Here is an 18472-nt window from a genome sequence, read left to right as displayed (position 1 = left end):
GGCCGTATCGTGAAATTCGTATGGTGTTATTCTTGATGTATTGGGTGGGAATTCGCATGTTCGGGTATTAATTATGTTTAGAAAAGCATGATAGGATATGTGCCGTATGTTTCTTGCTTTTGATCCGTTAATTGTCTACGTGTTGTTATCAATTGCGTTTGAAAGTGTCTAAGCATGGTTCCGGGTTCCACTAAAGTTCTCGGGGCGTTTTTGTGATGAAAGAGTCAGTGGGGGGTAGGGGACCCGCCACCTACCCGCGGCCAGCTTTGAAGTCGCCGGCAGCGGGCAGCCGGCGGGCAGGCGACTGCCCGCCGGGCACCCGCTGCCCGGAATCACGACGCCGACGGGTGACCCCTCACCCACCGACTACCCGCTGGATTTTACCCCACTTTGGGATTTCGGCTTCCCCGTTTGATGTTCCCCGACCCCCGTGGTGTCCCAACGGACTCCGTCTATCGTGCCTATGTCTAGTTCGTTGTTCGGGTACCATTCGTAGGTTGAATAAATCTTATATATCGCATGCTAGTTGAATTGGTATCCCGTTGGCCTAGGCGTAAGAAGTATGAACCCCTTAGGATTATTCTTAGTATGTGAATGATCACGCATAGGTTTCGTTATACGATTTCTTCCCCTTCCCAATGTGTCAATGTGGGTTGCATGTGTTTGCTATGTGTTATGTATGCATGATACCCCAATTCGGTTGCGATCGAATTGGTTATTCCTGAGCTGCGGTTCAGAAGCTGGCTGCGGTCAGATTTACACTCTCGGGCTGCGGTCCACCGTTTGGTTGCGATCAAACGTTTTACATGACCTGTGGTTCATATTCCTGGCTGCGGTCAGATGACTACTCTTGGGCTGCGGTCCACTGTTTGGTTGCGATCAAACTATGATGAGCTGCGGTTCATCGGTCGGTTGCGATCGACCCCTCCGTGTTGCGATACGGGGCAGGGTGCTGCGGGGCCGTGTCAGAGCTATATGCGCTGACCCTCATGTATGGACATGCGATTGGTCCTGTGGCGCCAACAAAGTGTGCTATGTGATGAGATATGGGTGATTGGATTGTTATGAAAGCGTGACCCTAGGATACATGCTAGTAACTGTATATGCTTGTTATGACTATTAGCTGTGCTTATCTCTATCTGTCGTATCTGTTCCCTACACCTGTGAATTGTGCATGCTTGGTTATGACTGTTGGTTGTGCTTATCCATATCTGTCGAGTCTATTCCCTGTTTTGAAAGCTAGAGTCTCTTAGGATATATCTTCATGCTTCGAAATGGTTTTCATATATCTATGTATATATCTATATGTATTGTATTTCAATGCGTTGGAGTGGGTTACCAGCATCTCTCGCTGAACAGATATATTTGGCTTTCAGGCACAGAGGAGTAGACACTGGAGCGCGCTAGAGTCTTGAAGCGTAGAAGTAGATAGTTTTCCTTTCGGCCTGCGTGCCATGCTTATACATTTACATTATTGAGAATATTAGTTAGTTAGCCTGTGCACCTGAGTTCTCTAGCTCAGGTGTGGCATAGCACCCTGTACTCTTTATATTATGTTTTGGGATTTAATGAGAATTTACCTTTATTATATAAGCTTCAAAAGTTTAAAAATTTTGGGGTGTTACAACGGGGGTGGCCTGGGTTCCAAGGGTGGGTGGAGGTGAGAACCATTGCTCATGTGGCGGACTATTCACGGTCCCCCCGGATAAAAATGCAGAGATCTGTACCGGAGGGGATCTGTCCAACGCATGAGGGTGGTAGGGTATCGGGAGGCTGGTTCATTGCTTCTGTGGATGGTCACATAGGTCCCATCGGATAAAAATGCAGAGCTCTGAACCGCGGGGGATTAACCTAACACTTGAGGGTGAAACTAATCCTTCGTTGGTTTTGGAGCACCGTTCCCACCCTTTGTGTAGGGCATGACGCCCAGGAATTGTCCAGCTTTGCATGTGGTACAGATGGTTTGTAGAATGGGTGTTGGGCCCACTTGGTGGTTTAGAGTTTATCTCCTTTATTAGTTAGCCTTAGGCCTCTTTGCTTTATTCTTTCATCTCTTTGTAGCCTTGGTCACTTTTGGGCCTTGGCAAGACGTTGTTTTGGTTTTTAATAAAAGTGTCTTTTTTAGTATAAAAAAAAAAAAAAGACAACAACCAAAAAAAAAAAGAAATAACATGTCTCACTGTAATAAGACTGTTTATGTATAATGTCAAATGAAATTGTAATTGAAACAAAATGAAACTTTAGTTGTGCTGAAATGAAACTACAATGTATATAAAACGAAACTGAATATGCTATACAAACAGAACTAATTACGCGAAACAGGTGCCGTTTCTTTTCATTAAAAGAAATGACACCGTTTTGGATCATGGTCCACAGTAAAATTTTCCTGTGAGTAGTAGATGGGCCAATTCGACCCTTCTGTCAAAAATATTAGAATTGTTTTCATTGTTTTGTATGCAAGAATGCACTACTATGTATTCAAAAATGCACAGGAGTGTGGTGCATTTGTGCATTTCACCGTGATGCATTTCTAAACATGTTGTGGTGTATTTATGCATACTAAATATTCTTTATTTTTTTTGAAGATACTAAATATTTTTTTTATTTTTTTGAATATACTAAATATTTTTTTATATGAATTAAATTAATAAAATGGTAGGGATGAAATATTTGTAATGGCATTTAATATTTTAGTGGAAAAAAAAAATGAAATTTTGGCATTTCAAAAAAATAAAAATAAAAATTTGGTAGTTGACATTTAACAATCTTGTATAGTTGGATTAGTTGGGTTGTAAATTCGTGTCGCATCAGCACATCACACAAAGTGTGGATTTTGGAATGGCCTCCTCGCATCTTCTTCTTCCTCCACTCTGTATATCTCTTTCAGCTCCAGACCATTCCCATTCCAGTAGCCCCAGAAAAGCATTGCTTTCCCATTCCAAACACAAACAGGCTATCCAAACCCAGAAGAAGCCAATCAAAGTAAATGCTGGTTTGCAATCCAAGACTGTGAATTTCTTGCTCTCTGGCTCTCTGGCTCTCGCTCTGTCCTTCTCAGGTTACTAATCCTCCCTCCCTTCTCTTTAACCCTCTTGGTACTTTTAATCTTGATAATCCTAATTATATTCTTAGTCTTGAGTTAGTGTTAAGTTAATCTGTTATATTCTATGCTTTTTCTTTGTTTGTGTGTTTTAAATTGCATATGTTTTCAGAGTTGATTTTGTGGGAAATGGTTTTCTTGGATTAGGATGCAGTAAGTAAAGAAAGTGAAATTTGTAGGAGTTGGATTTGCGGAGGGGAAGGTAGGGGTTAACAAGCCGGAAATGCTTCCTAAGGAGTTTACCACTGTTATTGATGTTGCTGGATTTCTCTCAGATGGCCAGGTCTGGTCTATGCCCCTATTCAATTGAATTGGGATTTCTTTGAGTAAATATGCTTAGCATTTAGGGCATAATCTATCTGTTTTATTTTTATTTATTTATTTATTTTTTCGAGTGACGAGGGAAATCGCAGTAACTATCTGAAGGAAGGAGATAAACCAACTCAAACCATGAAGGCAAATCGGCCGCTCTTATTGGGAGTCGAACTTGTAATCTTGTGATTACCAAGTCTAATAGCCTAACTAATTTGGACCCCAGCATAATCTATCTTTTCTTGGTATAGGTGCTTGCTCTTCCTAAGATAACCTGCTAAATCTCTTGTTTATTAGTCATGACGACTTTTGTGATCAATGTCAACTGTGTTTTTCTAAAATAAAATCGGTAATCTCTTTTTAATGACAAATACTGAAGGAGTAGCTTTATGAAGTAAAGGGGGTGGGGGGCACTCTACTCTCCATAATCCAGCATCGAGTTATTTGGCGTGTAAGGTTTGATCTACTCGATACTCGATGCATTATCCAGAGCTCATAGAAATATAGAATGGCTAGATATGAATTAAGAAATAACCCTGCCAGTAAAGTGAGACAAAAACCCTCGTAGTAACTGTGCCCAGCATTCTACTTTAACAGTTTTTGATATAGTTTTTGAGTGTCTATGAGTCGTATCCCATTCTGTTTGTATACCACATTTCATAAAAAATGGTTTTGGATATGAAGTGCACATAAAATATTTGGAAACGTAAAGAAGAACTTTCATAGTTTATGATTTATCTGCAGGAGAAAAGACTTGCACAGGAGATTGCAGATATCGAAAAGGATACTGGATTCAAGTTGAGAGTTTTGGCTCAGAACTACCCTGAAACGCCAGGTACAATGTTTTACGTCTTAGCATTTAAAATTCACCCAAATCTTTATCAAGGAAACCATAATGTTTTACACCAATATCTGCAGGATTAGCAATCAAGGATTTCTGGGAAGTGGATGACAGGACTATAGTCTTCGTTGCTGATCCTACTTTTGGTAAAAGGACTGGAGATCATTGCCTCTTCACTTTGATCGGGAAACACGTTTGAGTTTTTTTTTTTTTTTTTTCCTGAGTACTATTGACTACTATTACAATGCAGTATCTGTTCATAATTACGTTTAAGTTTCTTTATCAGGCAACATGCTAAATTCATCTTACAAACAGGCAACATACTAAACTTCAATGTTGGAGCGTCTGTGGATCTAGACATTCCGCGTAGCTTCTGGAGCCGTTTGGCTGGGAAATATGGGAACATATTTTATTGGAAGGAAAAGGTTAGAGTATATTATTGTCTCATGTTTTTTACGTTTCACTTGAAAATTATTAGGGCTATGATACTATATGAGAACAATGAATTTCTAGAGAGAGTTTTGCTATTGATCAATCGTGTTTACAGAGTCCATGAAGGGATGTATTTATAGGACTGGTAAAAGTAGAGTTGCAATAATATTCATTCAGAAGCTGAGAGTCGTAATAAAAATCGCTACTTACTTATACTTATTTGCTACCTGATGGGTGAACAGGGTGAAGATGCGTCTATTGAATCTGCTGTTATGGCAATATCAGCCTGCTTGAGAGAACCAGTGGGCGCAAATAATTGCTCAGAGGTAAAGTAATTCCATGATTTTGCAATGCATGTTAGGATGTGATGTAGATTTCCATGTCATTTGAAGCAATATATAGTTAATTATTTTCTTCAAACTTAAACGAGAAAGCACATTTAGTTAGTTATTCTACAAGACTAAATTGTTATCATGACTTCTTTTGCATGCCCAAGGTTGAAGATATGATTTATCTATTTTCCTTAGATGTTTCATATGGTGTTTTGGAGTCCTTCAACTTGCAAAATCTATGAACCTAACAGTCAACCTCTAGAGTTACAAATTCTACACTTGTCTTAAAGGGACTCGAGAAATGTTTAACACAAAATTCTTTCTTCTCAACATCCATTATATTGTTGCATTTGCAATCCTCAATTCTTCTGTATTATCTGATCTGCAGCATGGTCTATCTCAAAAGAATCCACCCACACTCGATATTATATATGTCATCTCTCTCGGACCCGTCTCTCTGCATCATCTTAACCATTAATATTAGCACAGCATAATACTCAATTGGAGCAATTCAAAATTGCACAATTTATTTATGTTGTTCTTGAACACAGTCACGTACAGTTTGAATCTTTCGAGTCAAGGTACTCATATTGCCATGTCAGATGGTGAAAATTTTTGATCCTTGTAGCTTCATCCTTCACAATAACAAATGAGTTTCATTGTCAACTCAAATGATAAAAGATTTGGTAAAAATTTCTGGTCCCTTAACTTTAATTTATCCATTATTATCCATCCATCCATCCATAGGGCCCCCATTTCTTGGCTCCTATTAGTAGCAATCGTTATACCGTGCACCAGGGCGTACATAGCAATGTGCGCCCCGCGCCTCCCAAAACAACGTCGTTTTGGTGCATTATCCAAAAAAATTTCTCTGTTTCGAATACACATCAACTTATAACAGAATACACAGAAACTCATAACTGAATACACATAATCTAACATGATACATAATATATAGAAACTCTTAACTGAATACTCAGAAACTCGTAACTAAATACACAAAAACTCTTAACTGAATACACATCAACTCTTAACTGAATATGCATCAACTCTTAACTGAATACACAGAAACTCTTAACACAATACACAGAAACTTTTAACTGAATACACATAATGGGGTTTTGGCCGTTTGGACGGACGGAGTGACGTCAGCAATTGAAACGCGCTCGTTTTGTGCTTGGGCGCACATTGCTATGTGCGCCGTGGTGCATGATATAAATTGCCTATTAGTAGGGATGCCAATCTTAGTCTGAGTTCAATGGGTTGGCCCGATAAAATCAAAAATTTTTAGGGTTAGACTCGAACTCGATAAAAATTAGTTCGATAAACCCGAAACTGATAAAGCCAGTGTCCCGAACGGACTAGCCTGATAGCCCGAGCCACTTATTAATGTTATTCTTTAAGAAGGAAAACCACGCACCGCACAACCGCACGGGAATGAACCCATTTAACATACATACATACATACATGTGTGTGTGCCAATTGCAATTAATTAACTTCAACATACTGTAGATACAGATCGGAGTAACTTTCAAGAGTTTGCACAAATTTAGCTTAGTGATTTAGTAGGCAGTATTTTAAGTTTGAAAAAAGAAACGTACAAATGAGAGCAGAAGCAAATTAAAGCACAATAATGGCTATATATGTTGTTAGAGATGGTGGCAGCAGGACAATACAGTGTACTTCTCCATGTCGGCATAACAGTCTGGACACTTGATGATACTTCCCTGCAGAGTCTGAGTGTAGAACTGCACCCGCTGGGAACGTCCGAGGGCATGACTACTATTGGCTTGAAGAAATTTGCAGCATTCTTCCCATTCCCCCTGGAACTTTGAAACTGCATCCAACATTATCAATCCATCCTCAATTCCGTAATAATATTCATTCTTCCATTCCCCCGAGTTGTCCTTCTTCACACAACAAAATATGGCCCATGTTTGAGGATTATTGTTGTAACTCAGCAGCTTCTTGAGAGTTTTTGCTGCTTCGTCCTCATTCTCATCATCATGCCCTGATGATAATCGTCTCAAGAAATGAAGCCTGGACAGGAGCATGCTCTCAACTCGAGCCCAAAACAACCATGTTTTCTTCTCATCATCTTCCCAGCTATGGCGATATTCCACCTGCTTGTTACCACTCATCTCCCAGGTAACATTATTATTTCTGTCTTTTCCCCTGCAGCTGCTGCTTTTCCCCATGTACACAATGCCAGAGATGGTTTCGTAGGTTTGATCAACAGCATTGATGTTGGTCTCCAATCTTTTAACCAATTCCATGTTGTCCCCTCCAATTATCCACGCATGTTTTGTTTTAGAAATCTAAACAATAATATAATAAAAAAAGTGTTAGGGTCAAGCTAAACCCTTACCACTAGGCCAAAAGGTATAGTTCTCGTAACAAATTAAATGAGCAATTTTATTTAATTTTTTAGAGGCAGGATGTTGGAGTTGGCCCGGCCCTTCAAGCCTCGCCCAACTAACATTTTCTAGCCCGCAAATTATTCTGTAGACCCCGGTTCAAATGTTCACAATTTATCTTTTAAAAATTCATAATTTGTATACTATGAACACACAATGTTAACATATATGTAAGTGATCACCTTTTTTTGTATTCACAATGTTAACAGATTAGGATTTGATAACCCTGTATTGTATTCACAAATTATTTCCTTCTATAGTTGTGATGTGTTTTGACTTAGAAATACAATTTATATTTTAGAAATTCATAATTTCAATACTATAAATGCACAATTTATAGGTCGTGTAGGACCAGGGTTCACCTTGCAAGGTGCCACCTGGTGCTGAACTTGACCATTTACTAGCTTCCCCCCAACAAAAAGCTAAGGGTATGGTGTATATACTACATATGATGAATATGTAATGCTATATATGAATTGAATATTTGCAAATTAAAGGAAAATTAAAAGCCGGATTTGAAGATGGATGGATGGATGGACATACCAATTCTATTGTCTTGTCATCAATGCCCAAAAACAGATCTGTGAGGCTCCAGTGATGGGTTTTCCAATAGTATTGTTGCAGTAGTTCCACTGAAAGAGGGAAGGGCGCAAGTTTACTACTGGGGTTCTCTGTGATGAAACTTCTTGCCATGGCTGTCCACATCCATAACTCATGAAATGCATTATGATAAAGAATCTTGCCAACGCCATCCATTACAACCAGGATACTCTCTCTTTTGAAACCAAACTTGTGTCTGATAAATTTAATGGTGGTTGGGTGTATGCATCTGGGATCAGTTGTTGAATAGAAAGGCATTTTGGAACGTAATTCTTCAAACTTGTGCTGCATGGGATCATCCCAGTTGTTAGAGATGGGGAACCATATCAGTTTGCATTCATCATCGCCATGGCCTTCGCAGCTGCTATTATGAACAAGGATATCATTCCAGATTTGTGCAAGGTTATGAAGCATTCTCTTCGAGATGTCTATGCCTGATGATAGCATCAGCACTACGTTCTTGTTCTTCAAACTTTCTAACTCAACCTGACACACAAAGTGAATACCAAATCATGCATTAATTTTTTTTTTTTTCTATTATAAAGTAGAATCTGTTCTATACTTTCTTTATCTGTTGCAGCCAAAGAGTCAATACCCCACCATAGGGTTGGATCATGTGACCTTCCCTCAAGGAGAACCACAGAGGTGCTATATGAGCACAAGATGCTTGGGGCTTATGCATTAAATTCTAAACAAATGGCATATTTAATTAAGAGTTTTTTTTTTTTTTTTTAATCTACTTTTGATCCCATGATTATGTATGTGACCATTTTCTACTTTTGGTCCCACGGATTTTAAATCTTTGTCACATTTGGTCCCTTTTAACCTAATTTTCAATCACCAGTGACCAAATTTCTGGTTAGTGACTTATCTTGAAGGTCAAAATTGTCATTTCCGATCTCTCCTTTAGAAGTTTAAGAAAAAAAGTAATGGAAAAATGATTTTTTTGCCTCTTTTAGATAAATCATCTGTATGTGAGTGGAAATTAAGTCGGTGTACTAAATGTGATTATAATTTAAAAATCATAGAACTAAATGTGGAAAAATTAATAGTCAGAGATCGGAAATGGTCCCATAATCCTGGGATAAAAAATGGAAAGAAGTCTTTAATTAAGTAAAATAGTTGAGTTGAGAAAGACCCTTTGGTTGTTTGAACAATCAACAATTGGTGCCAAATCATCATTATTGTTATTGCCTTTGGACTTGAACAACAATTTGAGATTCCTCATATTGTCAGCATGATCTTCCTCAAAAGCACACATCATTTCTCTGTACCGTTTCTCCTCAGCAATACATTGCTGTTTCTCTAAGCTTTTCTCTTCTGCATATTTATATATATTATATTAATTACTTTTCACTGAAAATTATAATTAATTTGAAGCTAAGTGATTTTACGTACGTACGTACCATGATTTTGAAGACACATGAGTAGAGCTCCAAGTTTCCTAGTCAAGATACGCAGTTCCCGTTCCTTAGAAGCTGATGCGGATCTGAAAATTAAAGAAATATATATCATATGATATCAAGTTTTAGTGTGAAAATATAATAATATCATATCATATGCATGCATGCATGGCAGAAATTGAAATAAATAAATGTATCGATCTTACGGCTCATAATCCTTTGCGAAGAGGGAATGGATGTAAGGTGCAGAGATAAGAATAGATCTGACGGTCCAGTAGCTAGCAATGACAGTAATGGTTGTTGCTAAAGAAATTGTGGTTTCATAATGAGAGGATTGCAGCATGAAGTCCTTAATCTTGAAGATTGCTTTGATGATATCCAACATGGATTGGAATAGAGCATGGAGTGCATGAAAGTGTGATTTCTGGTCAGCAGGATTCTCCCCCATTTGCCTCAGAAACTTCATCATCTTGGTTAGTTCTTTGTGGGGATTATTTGATTGAGCAACGACCCAATACTCCCCATAGTTTGTAACAATGGCTGCCAATGCCAGTGTCAACTTTGCTTCCCATTGGTAGTTTGATAACATGTTGAACACATCCACTGTCTTTTCATGCACATCCCCAATTTCTGAACTCAGGTATGCTACCTGGAAACACCATATATATATTATATATATATATATATATATATATATATATATTACATAAATCCTTCAACAGGTACCAGCTTAGGCTTTTAGTTAACAATTCTATTGTTATGTTATATAGTGGACTTGTGTGGACCATGGTCAGTAAAATTAAAATGATACTTCAATGCTGTTATAATAAAATTAGTGCGTATGGAAAATCAAACTAAAAAACAAAGGGAGCTTCAATAGCGTATATTGTCAAATAAACTGTAGTATATATAATTAAAATGATATTTTAGTATTGCTATAATGAAACTAGTGTGTGGAAAAAGAAACTAAAATCCAGAGTCATACAATAACATATATTATCAAATGAACTTGAAGTGTAATTAAAATAATACTTCAGCATTATTATAATTAAAAAATGTGTGTGTAAAAATAAAATTAAATAATGGAGTTCATGCGATAATGTATATTGTCAAATGAAACTATAGAATAATTAAAATGGTATTTGGTATTGCTATAATGAAACTAGTGTGTGGATCAAAAAATTAAGAGAAAATGACACTTTTTCCCCCTGAGTTATATACATATAGCATTTTTTCCCCCTGAATTATTTAAGTGGCTCTTTTTCCCCCTAAAATGTTAAATGGACATATTTACCCTTAAAATAAATATTTAAAATAAATATTTCATTTATTTTTCTTCTCCAACAAATTATTACTATAATTTGGTTCAAACCAAGCAGATACTATAGCAACCAAACCAAAATATTCCAATTACAATTTATAATCAAAATGCGATATTTAGAGTTTATTAAAATCGCAAACCGGAATGGTCGGTTCATGTTCCGAACTGAAAAAATAAAATACATTTATTGTTGAATTTAGACTATTTTAAAATAAAGACTATTCAAAATCGCGAACCGGATCCGGAACCGCCAGTTCACGGTTCATGATCTAGTTTTTTTTATTCTTAAATTTAATAAATTGAAATCCAAATATTGGGTTCTAGATCTGAATCATAACCGAAAATTTTTAATTCGATTGCTATAGTGTTTAGTTTAGTTCGAACCGAACCGTGGTAATCGCTACATATACGCAATAATTTGTTGGAGAAGTAAAATAAATAAAATGTTTACTTTAAGGGTAGAAATGTCAATTTAATATATTAGGGGGAAAAACCACCACTTTTAAAATAATTGAGGGGGCTAATGTGCTTACATAAATAATTGAGGGGGAAAAAGTGCTATAAATATATAATTCAGGGGGAAAAAGTGCCATTTTCCCTTAAATTAAATGAAGCTGAAAAATGAAGTAATATTGTCAAATGTAACTGAAATGTAGTTAGAATGCTACATGGACTATGGTCCACAATTAAAATTTGCCATTATTTAAGATGGAGCACATATATTTTTCAATTTGGTGTAACGGGCACCAATACAAGATAAAAAGTGAAAATAGTTCAGGTGTTACTTGGAATCCATAAAAAAAAAAGTTAATTGACCCGCACACTTGACGGGTGTACATTGTTGAACATATAATATATAAACATAAATGTGCAGTCTAACTATTAAATTTTTACTTTAACAGATCGGAGCACCTCTAATTACCTTGGGTGAAAGTTTGTGTATTTCATGTTGCACCTCCTCATCCACAGTTTCTGCTTCATCTTTTGAATCCTAGATATATAGTGTTTAATTTGCACATACAGAATGAAGGAAGCTAAGTATTACTATTACTAGCCAAAGAACTAATTAAAGTAAAAGTTAGACAAAAAACACTACCTCTTCTGGTGAAGGATCATCAATGGCACAATCTTTTAAAATGTGGGTAATGATAGAGAGAATAGAGTGGGCATTGATCTCTCTTCCATCTGGAAAATGTGTGATTTCAATTTGCTCAACAATTCCACTCTCATCACCGATCATCCAACCCCAGCTTTGGATGGGAGCTTCTTGCGGAATTGTCTCCATTATATTATTATTATTATTATTATTGATATTGATATTCTTAGCTAGACTGAGTGTTGCATGAGTTATTTATACTCTAAAAGAGTATCTATCAATTATATACTATATCAGGGTATGCCTTGCAGCACACTCCAAAACATATATTGTTTTTGAAGGGGACGCATTATTATTGCATCTCTTTTAGCTTTTTCTTCTTTAATTTGCAACTTTTGAAAACACATATTTAATGAAGCAAGGAAAGAATATGGCAAAGCAAAAGCTAGTAACAACGTAACTTGGAAGAGGAAATAAAATGTATACAACCTTTGATAACATATAATTAATGAAGCAAGAAAAGAATATGGCATCATCGATCATATAAGCTTACCAAAAGATAAAATTTCAATTTTGGTCTACTGACTATTGGAGTTGTGTTAATTGCAATACATGACTTTCAAAAATATTAATTTAGTACCTTGACTATGCAATTTCTATCAATTTTGGTCATGGTCAAATTGCAGGTCAAATCTCACCGGAAAAATTTAATAGGTCAAATAATGAAGGTATTTTAGTCATTTTACCCATTTTCTTTCTTCTCCGATGAGCTTCTCCATTTCTAGCGACGTTCTTCTCCATTTCTGGCGGCGTTCTTGAGCTGAGAGTTCACAGCTAGAACGCGCGGAAATGGGCAAAGGCAGAAATGATCTGTGGGACGATTCTCCGCTTATCAGTGCCTTCAATGATTCTATCTCCAAATACAAGGTACAAAAATCTCCTCTTCTCTCAAAAACCCTAGCAATCACTATTACTCTCAACACTCTCTGTCGCGATACATACCAAAACAAGTGTGCGTACATATATGTTAACTTTTGAATAGGAAGTTCGTGAGAGGAGGCTTTAGAGCTCTGATTTCTAAGAGAAATGGGCGTTCGCGTGTTCGCGTGTCAAGGTGTTAGCGTAATTGACTGGCTGGAGAAGAACGTCGCCGCAAATAGAGAAGCTCATCGGAGAAGAAAGAAATGGGTAAAATGACTAAAATATCCTCATTATTTGACCTATTAAAATTTTCCGGTGAGATTTGACTGACAATTTGGCCGGCGTGACCAAAATTGATAGAAATTGCATAGTCAAGGTACTAAATTAACATTTTTAAAAGTCAAGTGTTGCAATTAACACAACTCCAATAGTCAGTGGACCAAAATTGAAATTTTCTCCTTACCAAAATTAATGAAAATTGGGAGAAGAAGAATTAATGAAAAATGGGGGCAACTCCAACCAAGTTAGTCCGTAGTTAGGTTGGTAGTTACAAGGTTTCAAGTTTGACTCAATACGAAAGCTGTCTAATAATTTTCTTAGTTTGAGTTGATCAATTATGGACATTCTAAATTGATTTACTTCCTTTTGATTTTTTTTTTTTTTTTTTTTTTTTTTTTGCTTTTCTAACTAGGTCACAAATGGGCTTGCCATGCACCTCATGCTCAGATGACATGTAGTGACCTCTCACATGTGGGAGGTCATGAGATGGAGCCTTAGTGAGTCATTGTTGACTTTGCGTGTTTCATTAGGTTGAGAAAGTATGTTTGAACAGATACTGTTATAATAATAATATTATTATTATAATTGTTAAACCAAGAGTTAATTAGTTTGTTAATTAAATTAAGTAGTGGGTGGTGTGTATGCAGTATGTGGGAGTACATGACAATACGTGGAGTATGGATGAAAGCAGCATGTAGCATTAATTCCTTCTTTTTAGCATTTTGGTTTTATTTGCTTATTATAAATAGTTTGTGTTATCAAACATTCAAATCATCAATTGAATCACAAAGCATTCATTCCTCCCTCTCTCTTCTTCTGAAATATATATATATATATATATATATATATATATATATATATATATATATATATATATATATATATATATTATATTTAATATATCTAACATTTGGTATCAGAGTCAGTTAACCTTTCAACCCCGAGATATTTTTTGTAGTGAGTTATGACAGCAAATTTCAATATTGTATGGTCGGGTCTCAAATTGGACGGGAAACTCGATTACAATTATTGGCAAATTATGATGTCCACACATTTGAAAGCTCAAAATCTTTGGAGCTTTGTTGATCCCGGTCTACCCGAATGAGCTGATGCAATCGCTACACGGCGAGATCAGTTGGCCTTGCGACAGATTCACCAAGGTGTTCATTACTCCATTTTTGGGCAATTAGCTCGTGCTCAAACAACAAAGCAAGCTTGGGACATCTTAAAGGTGTCAAACAAAGGAGTCGATCGGGCACAGAAGTCTAAGTTGCAATCGTTGAGAAGGTTGCATGATAATTGTGAGATGACCTCTACAGAAACAGTAGATACGTATTTCACTCGTCTTATTGATATGGTGAATAAGATGAGGTTATACATAGATACGATTGAAGATGGTGCAGTGGTTGAAAAAGTTCTTCGAACTATGCCGATGAAGTATGACCATGTGGTGGCTTCGATCACAGAGTCACACAAAACTGAGCTCTTATCAATTGCAGAGTTAAAAGGTATGGTAGAAAGTCATATTGACAGGATTGCGTCAAAATCGAAACCACTAGCAGAAAAAGCTTTGAAGAGCCAAGTCACCCTTAATATGACTGGCACTAATCAAAGAGGAGGATCTGGTAGAGGTCGTGGAAGAGGAAGATGAGGTTCTAGTCGAAGAGGTCGTGGTAACTTCAACCAAGGAGGAGGACGTGGTAACTCTAACCAAGGAAGAGGTGGAGCTAATACAAAATAAGGTAAATTTCCATTTCATTGCTACAATTGTGGCAAGTATGGGCACAAGATTGCAGATTGCTAGTATAATGAGGATAATCGTGGAAATCAAGCAAATATTGTTGAAAAGTCTGGTGAGAGTTCTGAAACCTTACTTTTGGCCAGCGATAGTTTTTCTGCAGATAAGAACATATGGTTCTTGGATACTAGGTGTAGTAACCATATGTGTGGGAAGAACGAATTGTTTTCTGAACTAGATGAATCAGTCCGGTCTGAAGTGACATTTGGCAAGAAGTCAAAGGTGCCAATTTTGGGAAAAGGTAAAATCTCTATTCAGTTGAAGGATGATACTCACAATTTTATATCCGATGTGTTCTATGTTCCTGAACTACACCAAAATTTGTTGAGTATGGGACAATTGTCAGAAAAAGGATATAAGATAAATATTACTCAGGGGTGTTGTACCATTGCAGATGCTAAGGGAGTTTTGATTGCAAAGGTAAATATGTCCCAGAATCGACTATTTCCTTTGAAAATTAAGCATACTCTCCTTGCTTGCTTTAATTCTGAAGTTTGTGATGATAATTGGTTATGGTATATGCGGTTTGAACATTTTCATTTCTATGGATTAAACTATCTTGCAAGAAATGAACTTGTTTCTGATTTACCTGTTGTGAATGTCCCTGATCATATCTGTGAGATTTGTGTGATTGGGAAGAAGCATAGAGATCCCTTCCCCGTGGGCAAGTCAATGTGACACCCCGTAAATCCAACCCTTAATTGTGATTAATTGAGGAATTAATCATAGCTTTCCTTTAATAATTTCTTTCTAAATCCTGAAATTTAATAGTCGAGGGACTAGAATTTGACTAGTCTCCTTAGTCAACCAATTGTACCTTTTGCCCCTTATGCTTTGTACCTCAACCCTTTGTCTTCCTAACTTTAGTAAGGGTAAAGTTGACCTTTCACACATGTTTGATGCTCAAGTTTTCCCTAGCAAGACATTTCATTCATTTCCCCTTGTTAGCTAAGTCACAAATACTCCACCTTTTCTCTAAAGAAATCATAGCTTTCTCTCCAAGGTAGAAGAAGGGTTCTCTATCCTTGCAAGGTTCCACCTAAAGGTTCCACCTTTCTACCTCCCTAGCATAGGAAAGGGTAAGATCTTAAGTTGTTTAGTATTTTTAGTTAGCTTTAAGGTATCTTTATCTTATTTTGGTGTTTTTTACTTTTTTTTTTTTGTGGTTTGGTTGTGTAAGAAGTCTTGGGTGAGAAAGAGCTTCAAGGAGAAGGTTAGGAGGGTAAGAAGAAAGAGGTTCTTGGTCTACAAAGGTAACCCATGCTCTACAAAACCTATTTTATACTTGCTATTGATGTTTCTTGGCTTCTATTTGGTGATTCTTGATGTTGTGAGTGATTTGATGCATGATCTTGTGATAAAGCATGTTTAGAGCTTGTATTTAGGGTTCTTGAATGCCTTTCTTTGAGCTATTCTTGGGTTTAAGTCATATCTTTGTTGTGTGTGAGGTTTTGGGTGTTCTGGACTTGAACTTGACCTTGGATATGAATTTTCCCGAAGGAAAAAATTTGGTGTATCGGGATGTACCCCGCGGGCGGAACGACGGGCAATGGCCTACCCGCCGCCCTACCCGCGGGTGGAGCTTGGTTTGTGACTTGTACCTCGCGGGTAGTACCATGGGCAGGGCAGTACCCGTGGCCCACCCGCGGGGAACATGTGTGGTAGTGCGGGGAATTCTTTCCCCGTGGTTCTTTCCTTTTGGTATTTGATGTTTTGACCTCCCATTATTGGACTATTGAGCTTTTGTGAGTCTTCTTGATGTTTCGTATGTCTAGAACGATGTGTTAGGAATCCATGTTAGGATTTGGTGTCTTGAATCGTGCTAAGGGTCCAACATTGTGATTCGTTGGACTAATATGAGTCTTGAAGGTTTGTTGGAGCCATTTTGGTTTACCCGTTTGATGAGCATGCTAGTTTGATGTTGTTATGCTAGTATGCATAGTTTGTTCATTCTTGTTGAGGGTTGGCAACTTGTGTTGCCAATCATTTTGGTATTGGATTATAGTCCATTGTTGTTGAGTATTGCTTCATGTCTTTATTGAAACCACTTGGTTGATTCTTATGGTGTGATCATGTACAACGCGTTGTACCCTTTATTGATACTTGATTGGGCTATTGATGAGCCTCAATCCTCTTGATAATGACTTTATGTAACTATGAATGAGATTGGTGGTAATATTATATGAGCTTTGCTCACGAGATCGGTGGTAATATTGTGTTATTTAATGGTACCCTCGTGTACTGAGAGATCGGTGGTAATACTATGAGATTGGTGGGGGACGACGGTCCCAGGCGAAATAAGGTTGGACTCAGAAGTACAGGGTTGCACTTAGAGTTAATGGTTAGAACTAGTTATAAGGCCGGGGGTAGTCATAAGGTTGGAACAGGGCATAAGGTTGGAACTTGGAACTCGAAATGTGTGTTTTGTCATTATGTGATTGTTGTATTTCCTGCTTATGAGCATGTCTATGATGAACTCTACCTTGTGAATGGTAGGTTGCATCTACAGTTGTGGTTGTCGCTTGTTGTTTGTGGTCTCTATTGCTTTGATTGAAGTTGTTGGTCTTGATCTTTATCGAGAGCGTGATGTGTTGATTGTTGTATCGTCTCTTGGTTTTCAAATGCTATATACTGTATTCCTCAATTCCAAATGGTTTTGATTATATCTATGTATATATATATTGATACTTAACGCGTATTGGTGGGTTACCAGCTTTATTCGTTGACCGGGTGTTATCCTTTGTCCTTACAGGTTTTGATTAGACCAGAGAGCGCGCTAGTGGATCCAGTTAGCGTAGCCTTGCCTTCCTTTCTGTTTAGATGTTGGCCTGTGAGCCTTAGATAGATGTGGCATGTGTGCCTTAGTTGCGGCCTGTGTGCCTTAGACAATTGTTATGTTTTGTTGGATTTGTAGACTTAGCCTGTGCACCCGTAGTTTTAGGGGTGTGGCATAGCACTTTCTCGAATTATGTTAGCTTCCACTTTTCTTATGCTTGATGTTTAGACTCTTAATCTCTTAAATTAAGTTTTAAATTGTTTGGTAATTTCGGGGGGTGTTACAATCAAGGAGAGCCACAAAACAGTTGGAGATTGTTCACTCAGGCCTATGTTCGTTGGAGTTTCCCTCACATGGAGGTTGTAAGTACTTTATTACTTTCATTGACGATTTCAGTAGGAAAACATGAGTTACTTTCATTGACGATTTCAGTAGGAAAACATGAGTTTACTTTCTGAAGCAAAAGTCTGAAGCATGTGATGTTTTCAAACAATTTAAAGCTTTTGTTGAAAAGCGAAGTGGTTATGAAATTAAAAGCTTGAGAACTGATAGAGGTACAGAATATATTGCATGTGATGATTTTATGAAAGAGAAGGGTATTCAACATCAGATGACAGCCAGATACACTCCATAACAAAATGGAGTGGCTGAGAGAAAGAACAGATCTATCATGGATATGGTGAGGTGCATGTTGAAATCTAAGAATCTGCCTAAGTCTTTTTGAGCAGAAGCTATTGCATGTGCTGTCTTTTTGTTGAATAGGTGTCCAACTAAGAGTGATATGGATCTTTGGGGATGAACTTGAGAGTCGATTCACCAAAGAGTCCTCCGGTTGCCCGATCT

The 18472-nt window shown here is 37.3% G+C and overlaps 2 protein-coding genes across 6 annotated transcripts; one reads left to right on the top strand and one right to left on the bottom strand.

Moving 5' to 3' along the window:
- Positions 1-2768: 2768 nt before the first annotated feature.
- Positions 2769-8735, top strand: LOC109163670 (thylakoid lumenal 15.0 kDa protein 2, chloroplastic). Of its 5 annotated transcripts, none has more exons than XR_002051317.1 (7): positions 2769-3058; positions 3280-3383; positions 4157-4247; positions 4331-4399; positions 4569-4678; positions 4928-5074; positions 5242-5383. XR_002051317.1 is itself a non-coding variant. In XM_019312427.1 (7 exons), exons 1-7 carry the CDS (start codon positions 2839-2841, stop codon positions 8718-8720), a joined length of 783 nt encoding a protein of 260 aa, XP_019167972.1. In that variant the 5' UTR covers positions 2769-2838; the 3' UTR covers positions 8721-8735. The 5 variants fall into 5 exon arrangements, 4 of the variants coding, with proteins under 4 accessions (XP_019167972.1, XP_019167974.1, XP_019167973.1 ...); XM_019312427.1 differs by lacking the exon at positions 5242-5383 and adding an exon at positions 8616-8735 and having other exon boundaries at positions 4928-5011; XM_019312429.1 differs by lacking the exon at positions 5242-5383 and adding an exon at positions 6537-6603 and having other exon boundaries at positions 4928-5011.
- LOC109163669 (protein SIEVE ELEMENT OCCLUSION B-like) lies at positions 6544-12137 on the bottom strand. Its single transcript, XM_019312426.1, has 7 exons — positions 11856-12137; positions 11682-11750; positions 9645-10087; positions 9442-9524; positions 9174-9355; positions 7979-8521; positions 6544-7336 (listed from the first exon to the last, which is right to left on the bottom strand). Exons 1-7 carry the CDS (start codon positions 12042-12044, stop codon positions 6668-6670), a joined length of 2178 nt encoding a protein of 725 aa, XP_019167971.1. The 5' UTR covers positions 12045-12137; the 3' UTR covers positions 6544-6667.
- Positions 12138-18472: the final 6335 nt, after the last annotated feature.

Source organism: Ipomoea nil, unplaced genomic scaffold, assembly GCF_001879475.1.
Source record: "Ipomoea nil cultivar Tokyo-kokei standard unplaced genomic scaffold, Asagao_1.1 scaffold3030, whole genome shotgun sequence".
NCBI lineage: Eukaryota > Viridiplantae > Streptophyta > Magnoliopsida > Solanales > Convolvulaceae > Ipomoea > Ipomoea nil.
Note: the sequence above shows the minus strand (reverse complement) of the source record. Positions and strands in the feature narration are given on the sequence as shown.